This window comes from Botryllus schlosseri, chromosome 11 (genome assembly GCF_051294905.1).
Source record: "Botryllus schlosseri isolate E-star chromosome 11, Bs_hap1, whole genome shotgun sequence".
In the NCBI taxonomy this organism is placed as follows: Eukaryota; Metazoa; Chordata; class Ascidiacea; order Stolidobranchia; family Styelidae; genus Botryllus; species Botryllus schlosseri.
The window spans coordinates 2,183,375-2,195,915 of NC_137246.1; the positions used below are offsets into that span (position 1 = coordinate 2,183,375).

A 12,541-nucleotide genomic window follows, 5' to 3' on the forward strand; every position below is an offset into this window, starting at 1 on the left:
TAGAGTCAATTCGCTGTCGCTGAAGGGTTAGTGTAATTATCGGGATATGACAAACAATGATTGAATGCCCTGCCAAATACATAACGACAACATCATCAATTTATGTGGGGCATCAGTACATTTGCGCTGAATATGAGTGGGTGATGTCTAAAACACACCGTAATATACATCATATTGCAACCTTAGCGATGGTTTCGTGCCACCTAGATAGGAAATAAAAGCCGCAGTATCGCACGGTGATATGAAACTGCATTTGATTCTTTGGTAATTTCTTCATACTTCTATTTCGCTACAACTTCTACAACGCTATACACAGATAGGCATAATGCATATGGTCTATTTCAGAAGTACTGAAGCATGCAGCTGTGGTCGCACGCGATGCCAACGGCTAACAACAGCCTACAAATTCATCCAAACATCACAGCACCTTTAAAAGTCTACACTTGGGCTTATTTGAACTATGGACGTGTCAGGCTATTTGATCAAGCAGACTTAGCTGATATTCAAACCATTTCTTTTCTTCTCCTTGCCTTGCGCGAGCTACACACGCACGCGCGCGACGTACTTGTGTGTGCACTGCGTTCTGTGCTACCTTCTAGAACGAGCAACCGAAGTCACATGACGCGAAGCGTATCTACCCGCCCAGGAGTCAACACAACGGCATATTGTTGCAACGCCCGCGAGGCTACACGCGCTCAAAAACCCGAGTACTGCTGCACGACCGCCCCTGTCTCCTACACTGCTTGTATAACGACGAGATTCGTGTTCTACATCAAGTAGTAGTATTGTAATGAAAGGTAATGACAATAAATAGGTCGCAAATATAATGTTGAGAGTGAACAGTAATATTTCATACACTTGGAGTGAAAATCGTTGAACAAATAGCGAGAATAATCAACCCCAGCATATTGGTCAACGAACACTATACGTTAGGTTAGTGGTGCAGTTTTCTTTAAGCAAAAAGCAATAATTTAGCATTAAGACATAATATAAATAATTGTCGTAGGCCATCGACTATGGGGACTGTATCCCGACACCTTTCGTCACCAATTTGACCGCATACACAAACCGACCCGCACAGCAAATGATATGAACATGGGCATTGGGCATATTCCCGAGATGATCCAGTAAACGGAATGGGATGGTTATTACAGTGCTTTACATAGGGACGGTAGTCTGGGACTTGCAGAATTCTATCCGCGTACGGAGCATCGTCCTATTAGGCCAGGCTTAAGTGCATTTCGATGACTCCCGATGGGCCCGGGATGCAACTAATCGATTACCGTGCTAGTAGCAAACAAATGGCCGAGCCTGAGCAAAGCAGGGCTTCCGTAACTGCACGATAACTTAGTCAAGTTTGTACACAGTGGTCGTAACTATCGTCCCATCTAGAGGCGAGATCCTAGCCAACTCTACGACACGAAATAGGTATCCACAACACGTTCAGGACAAATAGCAGCATTACATTCCCACCGCGCGTCAGTGTAACGGCAATCTACAGGTGACACCTTCCCCAACGGACAAGGCGTTCGGCAGTCTAAAGCAGCTACAATACGGTACTTTGTTTGCATGTATAAAAGTACTATAAATTAGTCGTTATAAGATAAATGTGAACTAGCAAAATTCCGAATAAAGTCATCCCGTCTGAATTCACAAGTTGATAAAACGCGATCGCATGGAATTGTTGACAAGTGTTTTAATAGCGTTCACGGCCGCCGCGTCCCAGTCACGCCCAGGCGACAAGTGCATCAGAAATAATAGACTACAGAATGACAAGGAAACAATAATTTAAGCATGAAAAAATTTCAAGAAAGGCACTTACAGTTCTGATGCACTGAGCGGCATTTCCCTTGAGATCTAGTTTAGAACAAAAAGTATTCGCTTTCCCCCGCGACAAGTTAGCGACAATGTCGCAGACCCACTCACTGTATGCACCTTCTCAATATAACAGTGGCTAGTTTGAACGGTTTTTATGACTGAGAAAGGCAACGGAAAATGGGTAGGCGTTGCTTTTCGGGTGGAGAGCCAGTCATGGACTCTCTATCCGAGTCGGGTGGTGTTGGTAGTGAGTCAAAAGGACTGTCGTCGTTCACGGTGGTTTCAAAATGTCCCTGAGATCGAAGCACTTCAAAAGTGCTGTCGGTAGGCATAATAATTCCAGCCAGCGCCGCTGTATTAAAGCTGAAAGCTGATCCGTTGTTTCCTGATACCGGCGATGTCGGAGACATGACAGCCGAGTTTCCCATGTCCATGTACGGCGGCGATGGCGGCATTCCGTTGAATCCCATGTTGGATCCGAAGTTTGGCCCATTGCTGAGCTGTTTAGCGAGCAGGTTAAGCTGCGCGGGCCTGTGGTTGTAGTGATTACGTTCCGATACGTGCGGGGTAGGTACAGCGATCGGTACTCCGTGCGTGCAAGGCTTCTGCTGGCTCATGCCGGACGCCGGCATCTGCATGCCCATATTGCGGTGGGTAGAGTCGTCTTGGTTGTGGATAAAATGACACCTCGGCCCGTACGGACAGAATCCGCTGGTGTGAAAAGTCCTGCAGAGCTCGGTCTTGTACTTCGGGTGTCGCGCCAGATGCCGCAATTCGTGTTTCCCGTGAGCGAACTGACACTTATCCCCGTATTTGCACTTTCCATTTTCTTCAAACGGCCTACATAGTTCAGTTTTGTACCTGCTTGAAGCCACAGGCTGTTGTTGTTGCACAGAAGAATCAGAGCTTAACGAACTAGCCCCTTCGCTGTAGGCTCTTCCTCGAAAATCCGTTTGGATTGAACTTATAGCAGCTGACAAGGTTGCAGTGGATGTTTCTGGAATCGTGTTGGGCATAGTCGTTAGCGAGTTCATGTTCATACGATTTCGGGCTGAGGGGTTTGAAGTTACTGAAGAAGTAGAGTTTCGTCGCACGGTGTTCATCGGCCTTTGCATAGGCCTGATGCCGGCCATCGATTGGTTCGTCAGCGGCGAAAAGTTGTCGTTCATCCCGAGTAAAGCTTGAAGGCTAAAACCGCTCGTGTCTTGTCCGAACAAGTTGGCCTGTAACATAGGTGCAAGTTAGTGAAATTCTTGTCAGTGAATTATATCAAACTGGCATATACACTTGAAATCATAGAAAAGTAGGCTATTGCATCGTGAATATCGGCAAACGTCGAGCACACTCACCGAAAAATCTTTGTGAAGTCGTTCAGGCATTGTATACCCTCCTGTTACTAATGTCGACATCTGAGCTTTGTTATAAGTTGCAAGGCAAATCGCCCAGATATAATACTACTACTGTTAGCAAAGTTGGTTTCACTGCAAAAGCAAAATAGAGATTATTGAAATGCTCGGGCAGCTTGGCTCCATGCATTTGCACCGGCTCTCAAACCGTGAGAATACCAACGGTTCCTATGCTGCTGCGCACGCCCGTCACCTGAGTAGCCGTCACGACTCAGAGCTCAATATTCGGTGTGCAAGTTTGCTGTGTTATCACGCGTTTTTTATACCCAAAAAAGCATTTTTTCTGGTCGCTAAATTCTCTCCTGTATGTCGCTAGAGGCGCACGCAGACCGATGTATGATTACACGAATGATTCACCGCATCGCGATACAGCACGCTTCGAATAACGCCGCTTTGGTGCAACAGCAAGAATTTATGTCGCGATTATGTAGTTTCAACAGCAGCGCAAATATAGATTTCGTAAGTATGACACAATGTTACACCCGTGACAATGGATAAGGTTTCAATCCGCAGAGGGGGGCAAACCCTCGTACAAGGTAACCAATAAACTTTGGGCGCAAAGTAGGTCATGGATTTGTCCATTTCGGAGTAGTGCATGCGAATATTCATTTATGGTCGAGAGATACTTCGTAATACATATTTTCAACAGCGAACATTACGAAAATACAACCATTGCCACAGCAACAACACAACTAGGATTGTATATCTAACGATATCAGAGTGTTCCTAGTCAAATGATAATTGCATTCGAAACCCCGTGCGATCGTATCTTAACTTTACATATGGCATATCACGCAAGCATTGATATCACTGTAATATGCAGTCATCTTTTGAGTCCGAATGAGGTGTAATCTCTCAACTAAATGTCCATAGTTTAGAGATGAGAAGGTGCGTCTTCTGTCTGTAGTAACGCTAAATCTAATGAATAACCAGAAATGTCAGTTTAACTAGCTTTGAGATGCATGAACATTGAACAACGAACATTTGAGCAATGACCAGACGTGGTCAAAGTACTCAGATTTGGTGTTCAAGCAGAAGTAGAAATTATGCTGTGAAATTCTACTCAATTACAAAAAGAAGTATCCATTTTCGAGAGATGTCTCGACTACTTCAAGTCGAAGCACTCGAGTAAGTAATTTCGGAATGTTTATTAGTTTTAGGGGTCGCATACTTATAGTAGTTTATCAGAGGTGGTTACTTTTGAAACCTCATATCCCAAAACGACTCTCTACTTTACAAATCCAAAGTGCAAAATAAGTAATTTTGCCTAAAAAGTGTAAAGTACAACTGGGAGCTGTCTAAAACATATCTACTCAGGTAATATAGGGAAAACAATCATAACCTACTTGATTACCCCTAACATGTAGATGTACCCCGTTAGTGGCAATGACCATACGTAGACCTTCATAAATGCAATCACGACACGTACTAAATCATCATACCAATCAACAACAACAACTATAAGTTCATACCATCATAGCAAGCAAGCAATGATAGCCAGCGAATGTAGCAGCAGATTTTTCACATTGTATTAATTGTTTTGGCAGGCAAATGACCCTCACTGGTATTTTCAAGTACATTGTACCCGTGAAGTGTTTATAACGTATCGCCATGCCGAATGTGACTCAATGATTTTGAAAACACACCGCCCGCCACCGAAAATTCAGCATTGTAGGAGCTTCTTGGAAATTCAGAACTTCGATATACAATTTATTAGCATATTCGTATTGAAATAAACCCGTTTATGTTCGGCTAACCCTCACCAAGGGTAATTGCCAGCAACTAGCTGAGAATTGGATAATTCGACCAAACTGCTCCCTGCTCTTTAACAATAAAGTAAGATTGAGCAATGAGCATATATCGGTCGCAATCTCAATGTTCAAGAATGGAACAACTATTCATAATATAGTTGACAGAGAAAAGCAGGTCCTGATTGTACAAGATTGAAAATCGCACCGTTATCACAAAATCTTATACATGAAACAAGCGCGAATTGAACGTTACATAATCAACTTCCTTCGTTTCAGCAATCTGAATCCCCGCGCCTGGTATACTATGGGCGTTGCAGCAAGCCGCGAATGAAAAACCTCTCCATACGTTGCTGTAATACGCGTCGCAATCCGATACAAGCAATTCAACTGCGCGGCAAGGAAGTTGATGTTGCGCACGGCTTTTTGTTTTGCGCCACGCGCAGCGAGCCTGCAGCAAAAGCGGCAATTCATGATACACAATGCTTACCAGCAAGCCGGAAATGTTTTGCCCCGGTGGCATGCGCGCCGTAGTAAATACCCAAACTGGCTTTTGTGTCACACGTTGTGGTAAAACCGCGGTCGAATGATTAAGGATACTCACTTTTCCACTAAGACCTAATTTATCACGACAATTATAGTTTCGATACGATTTTCCACTGTAAGCTGTAAACTTCCATTAGTCGTATCGGCTCATACCAAATTTATACTGCAAAGTTACGCACGTGAGTGGAAACGGCATATCTCTTACCCACGGCATTGTCACAAAGCGCAATGAAACATATGGTCGAAAACACCAAATAATCTGCAATGTTATGTAAAACTGGCATTATATTCTGTGTGGTCGAATAAAAGATACATATCTTGAACCTTCGATATCGTCATAACTTTTGATGTCATGTTGAGTGATACTCGACGCGACTGGAACCCTCGAAATATAGTTGCATAGATTGTGAAATCGTCTCATTCTACCATATATTTATACATACTGTACAATTCACGAATACACCACGAACCGTACCATAACAGTAACTAGTGACACTTTCGTTTTTATCTCATAAACATACTGTACTTTTTCAATATCAGAATTATATGTTGGTTTCAGCCATCAGATGACAATATTTAGACGATTTGTTCCTGCGTCGTCTTTATTTTTGCGTTACGTTACCGTGACTGCTCAGTTTCTATAATGTAGCTAGAAAAATCGCTGAATTCCGTTAATACTGAACGCCACGAACAAAATTTCAGCATTACAGCAAACTTCGGTATGATCCGACTATGGATAGAAAAGTGTGTTGCGTATCCAAATCCTGTTCGGAAATATAATCCACGCTATCTTCATAAATATTTCAAATCAGCGTGTTATTTTGGATCTGAAATTGCAGCCTTGCATACAATAGCTGTGGTCATCAGTAAACACGATATACAACCCGTATAACAGCACTTCATAGATTATAGTATGTAGGCAATGATAGATATTTATGATGAAGACTCGAAACCGTTGAATTGTCCCCATAATATGATACCTGGGATTGCAGCTTTAATAATGCCGCGTTCCGTGAGTAACACCCGCTGCAGTGTTTATCATTTAACAACAAATTTTGATCACGAATAGCGGTTGGAAGATACCGGATGTGACGCGCGCGGTTGCTCATAGTCACGGAAAGCCAGTCCTCATTGTAGTTAGAACTTCATAACATCGCAAGGAACGGTACCAGCATGAAGTTGCAAACATATATGTTGCACATTCACACCATGCTTGGTCTCCTACATTTTCATAGCAACATCAAGATTGGGGTATAGATAGACGTGAGGCCAATGCTGCATCATTGCAATCGTTTGCTATTATGATCACTTCTGAAACACGCAATTTCTATTACGATGACAGCAAAATCTCGATTTGGACAACCGTGCAAGTCGTTTCGATGCCTTCCTGGCTTTTCATTGTATCGCGGTCTTGTGGTGCTACGAAGTGATGAAATTCCTTCACAATGTATACCCCGGCAACAGAATTGGACAACCAGAAAAATTTAGAGTTAGAACAGTGGTTCTCAAACTGGGGGCGTGAGAGTATCTGAAGGGGGCGCGCGAAGCTGACGTCAACTTAATTTTTTTCACTATCATAAAGGGGGGCGTGTCTAAAAAGTTTGCGAACCCCTGAGTTAGAATTATAGCTACACAATGCACATTTCACCGCGTTGGATTATAATCTGAATTAACCAGAACTGTGAAATTAACGTCAATTCCGAATTCGAAAAAAGAACAACAAAAACCATGTTCAGTTCATATCAAATTAAAGTTCCTTCTCGTGAATATGAGAATGGCAAATGTCTGTACACCAAGCCTGGCTCGTTTCGCGCTATACAGTTCTCCTAAGTAGCATTTTCAGAAAACCTGAAATTAGAATAAAATTATAATTGGAGCATAGAAACCTTCCACAAATTGGATTAAAATAAGATTACCGGCATTTCGCACTAACTCAGGGGTTGTTAACCAGGGTCCGTGGGTCCCTTGGGATAAGAAGCACCAAATCAGTGGGCACGATATGCCTTGTGGAATTAGGCCTACGCTATCTAGAGAGATTTAAATTATTTTGCAAACCAGCAAAAAGGGAATATTTTTTGGGCCAATTTATTCAAATCAAAACGTTTCTCCACGCTACGCGTGATTTCATGTCAGCGGTCGTTTTGATTTTGATATAGGTAACATCAGAGTTGTGATGGAAATGGATAGGGGGTGCGAGCTATTTTACTAAAAGTTCAAGTGGTACGAGCGCTAAAAAGGTTGAGAAACACTACTCACATTAGTTTAGTTTGACAACTAGAATCCTCCAGCTGTCACATCCGACCGGCGTGCGTACTGTTCTGCCCGAACACATTTCCCTAAATCGGTACTTACGCCGGTTTTGGAATAATACGATTGGTTCCTTTTAATGAAGGCGTGTTCGTCAACGCCTAGAAAATATGGCCGCGCGCCAGGCTTAGGCGCTGTAGCCCGCAATTGTAATGATGTGTAAGTGTCTTATGTTGTACTCAGCTTTTGGTCCGCGGGTCGTGGAGAGGATAACAAATAACAATAAACCGTTGCGACACGGCTCTTCTTTATCGCAGCGAGGCTTATTCAACTCCTATTACCGACTATATTCAGTGACTTTGCGCACCGTACAATTAGAGAACATCCAAATTGAAAAACAAACTTACCAAGCGTGGGATAGCTGCTGGAGGGCGGAGAGCGATACAATGTTCCTTTCAGCTGTAGACGCTGATATATGAGCTTATTTTGCAGGTGTCACGTTTCGGTCACTGGTGGAATTAACGTTAATTACTTCAACTGACCAGTGATTTCTATTAAGTAGATATTGTAGCTAGCCAAAGCGGATGGGCAAATGCAATTTTTGAACACATTCGCGAAACAGTATGCATTCTAGTTGCCTAACCAGACTAATTGTAGCGAAATGCCATTTATCTCATTCTAATCTAATTTGTGAAATGTTGCCTTACTTTAATTCTAATCTAATTTCCAAAAATAAATGCTACAGGAGAACTGTGTAGTGCTAAACTATCCAAGCTTGCTGTACTGACGTTTGCATATCATCATGATGCTCATAAGAAAAAACTCTAATGATCTGAACCTCATTCAATTTCCAAGTTTTCATAAATTCAGTAATTATTATTCTAATCTAATTTGGATAAAAACTGTGTAGCTATCATCCTAATTCTACTTTAATTCGGAATAATCTGTGTAGATGTTATTCAATTTCTAGTATAATTCGGAAAAGTTAAATATTATCTATAGTTGTCGAGGTCTGCATATTTTTGTTGTTTGAGTCATTGAATAACTCAATTCGACTGTTGGTTGAATTATGATTATGTATTGATCCCGTAAACGTAGGCAGTAGGTGATGGCTTACAATAGCCTTCGATATAGGAATGCATATAATCTAGATTCAGGATGTGTGGATATCTCCCACGTTTATCCACCGCCCAAGTCCTATTCTACATGGAATTTTACATTGAATCTGTGTGTCCATGAGGGCATACACTGCGCCAGGTATTTTGCGTCGGTATGCACTTGAAATCCACACAAATCCGTTGAAATTAGAGTGACTATGTAATTGGAGCATGGCCATTTCAATAATCACATGGCTGTCATCTGCCATCACAGAACGCAGAACGTGCACGAAGCCGACTGACGTGGATTGACGATAGCCCGCTGGGAAACTTTGTACCGAAGACTTTAACCAGATACTGTATTGTTCCGATTCAATGAAAGATATATTTAGTGTTAGTAAGTAGTAACAGTAATTGTTTTCATTCTGGTTTTCTCTCACAATGAGGCCACGAGAGATGGAAAACACTTGTCTCGCGTAAACACAAACACGGGCTTTGTTCTGGATGTCAGATTCGTTACGGCGACTGTGAGAGAGATGTTCTCCAGATGGTGATATGACGGATTGCAGCCTCTGCAAGGAGCTTGCGTATTGCGATGCAGTCGGTGCGGGTGGCGCTACCGCAGAGGCATTGTGGTATACCATCGCAGCTGAGTCGAGGATTGATGATGCTGATTCGGCATTTTCCATTAGTGTGACACAAAAATATGAATAAACTAGGGTTACCATATTTTGGAATCGGGAAAGGAAGACACTTTTTCAAAATTTTTAAACTTAGATTACCGGAGAAAGATCTTGAAAAACTGATAAATTTTTCCCACTTCGCGGTCGGTTGACTAAAAAAAGGTAGACTTCTTCACTCAGCTTCCAAAATACGGCTTTTTTCTTTCTCATTATCAGTTGGTTGACTAAAAAAGGGGCCACGTTTCCGGCTCAGCTCCCGACATACCCGCCTTGCTTGCTTCGGTGCTGATTTACGGTATCTCAGTCGAACTTGGCCGTAAATGTGACCAAAATTCTCAAAAAAGGGGACAAACTCTCAAAAAGGAGGACAGATCCTTCTAAAGGTAGGTTCTATACCAATACCGAGAAAACCATTACCGAGAATGGACATTACCGAGAATGCCATTACCGAGAATGTACATTACCGAGAATTGACATTACCCAGAATGGCCATTACCGAGAATGGACACCACCGACAATGGACATTACCGAGAATGGCCAATGTCAAGAATATAGCTTACAGGGACTGACGTTGTCGAGAAATTTATACCTGAGCATCGATACCGAATGTGGCAACGCCGTGATGCACTCACACGACCTGTGCATATGCATAACATGCCTGCATTGCATATATTGCATTCTCGGTAATGTCCATTCTCGGTGGTGTCCATTCTCGGTAATGTCCATTCTCTGTGGTGTCCATTCTCGGTAATGTCCATTCTCCGTGGTGTCCATTCTCGGTAATGGCATTCTCGGTAATGGTTTTCTCGGTATTGACCGGACACCTTACAGGCAACCCTAAATAAAACGCTCATAAAGTAACACCCCGCTATCGATAGCTGACATTCGCTAGACGTGTCACAGATATGATGTATAATTCGCCTTCTGACTAACTTTAAACCGAAAATAGCATTTTGAACCATAAAAGATGATCATCACTTAATATTATGGTTGGGCACAATGATTGGAGTACTGAAATGATACGCTCCTTGCCAATAAGAGCTAATTTATCAAAGACAATTATAGTTTTGATACTATTTTCCACTGTAGAAAGCTGTAAACCTCCATTAGTCGCACCCCAAAGCTACGCTACACAAGAAACGCTGCGTCCGAACACTTGTAAGCAGATGCGGTCAGTATAGAAGTACTTCTACTTTCTCAAAGTACTCAAGTAGATCTTGGCGACTTCCACTAATTAGTCAAGTGGTTACTTACAAATTTTCGGTGATCAGCAAAGATAATATTACAGTACTATTATTTTTAGTTACTTGAAAAACACTACTTGCAGTTGATTACAAACTTACGACGTTACTTCTACTTCTCCTTGAGCACCAATTACGATTACTTTGACTATCTCTGCCTGTAAACTATATGAAATAGATGAATATTACCACTCTATGGCAGTCGCAGATTATGGTTCTCTGAATTCCTACTGCCATGTTGTGACATCAAATGTCTAATGTTGAGACCGATATTTTTTTCCGAGCGTGACCAACCAGATATTTCTAGTGGTATAATTAAACTAATTAGAGGGAGATGCCGATAACTTGATTCTAATCAGATTTGTAAAATCTTTGTTTGCTTTAATTCCAATTCTAACCTAATTTGTGAAATGTTCATATGCTCTTCATTTTGATTCTAATTTAATTTCTCGATTTCCTGTTTGTTTGTTTGTTTTTTGGGGTATTCATGGTGTTTGTCGACTACTATGGTCATTTACACCAGGCCGATATTCTTCTTGTTTTCCGTAACTGCCGACTTATAGCACGGCCCACCTCTAGGCTTTCTGTAAGACACCGCTGACGCGGATGAGGTGGCGAGGAGGAGCCTAGGTAAACCTCCAACACTTAGGTGTCGGAATTCGGAAGTCGACCTCGGTCGGACTCGAACCCGCACCCATTGGTGTTGCAGCCGCGGATTATACCACTGCGCTATCTCGCCACCTCGATTTCCTGTAAATACTAGAGAAGAACTGTATAACGCGAAACGATCCAGGCTTGCTATTGCTATTGAATTTGCTATTCTCATGTTCATGAGATTTGATATTAACGGAACTCGATTCAATGTACAAGTTGTCGCGAATTCTGTAATTCTAATTCTAATCTAATTGCGTAGCTATAATTCTATATATAATTTAATATGGAAATAACTGGGTCGCAATAATTCTAATTCTAACCGGGAAAAGTTATCCAAGTCTGCTTCGTCGGCATGTCTACTAATTGAGTCAGCCTGTTCGATTTCGGATCCAGATTGCAGGTATTGGCTTGCATTCCTTCCAATATCAGCATGAACAGAAGCAACGGGCAACATATCGATCGATTACCTTGGGTCAACTGTTAATAATAATAGATGACTAACGTTGATAGGTCACTATAATTTCTCTCACAGGCTTACTTTTACGATGCACGCCTAGGAAATTTGTATTCCGTTTGGTACAGGCTATATTTGGAAATTTACTTCCTCGTTTTATACTTCCAGAATTGAGATATGACGCATAATTCGAACCGTGCCACTTGTTTGTAGCGTTCAATCGCATCGGGATAGTCACGCGGTCTCGTCGCACGAGTGTTGATATTAGAAATAATACACGCTAAGGTCGCCTCGCGACAGAAGAATCTTCTGGAGGCATCGTAAAGAGGATGTTCGTACGGAAATTCGTAATAACTTAGTAGAAATCGACGATGGGAACTGGTCGTAGCACAGGTGCCCGCGACATTTCCACGATTGTTTTTCTGAATTCTCGTCAAGTCCCTGACGATTACCCGTGACTAGATTCAGCTGAAGATAATCGGGTTTATTTCAATATGAATACAGTCTTCATTTAATTCCGACAGTTTGGTTAAGCTCACTTTTGGCCGAATCAAGCGGAGAAACGATCAATTATTTTCGTTTCATGGTCGTGCGTAAAGGCACATAACGTAGTCAGAATACGGTACTGTTACGTAATAAATGAATTG

The 12,541-nt window shown here is 42.0% G+C and overlaps 1 protein-coding gene across 1 annotated transcript; it reads right to left on the reverse strand.

Annotated features, from left to right (window-relative positions):
- Nucleotides 1-1,442: 1,442 nt before the first annotated feature.
- LOC145449986 (uncharacterized) lies at nt 1,443-3,458 on the reverse strand. Its single transcript, XM_080328423.1, has 2 exons — nt 3,168-3,458; nt 1,443-3,041 (listed from the first exon to the last, which is right to left on the reverse strand). The coding sequence occupies exons 1-2, from the start codon at nt 3,225-3,227 to the stop codon at nt 1,971-1,973; spliced, it is 1,131 nt and encodes a 376-aa protein (XP_080184549.1). The 5' UTR covers nt 3,228-3,458; the 3' UTR covers nt 1,443-1,970.
- Between the last annotated feature and the right edge of the window lie 9,083 nt (nt 3,459-12,541).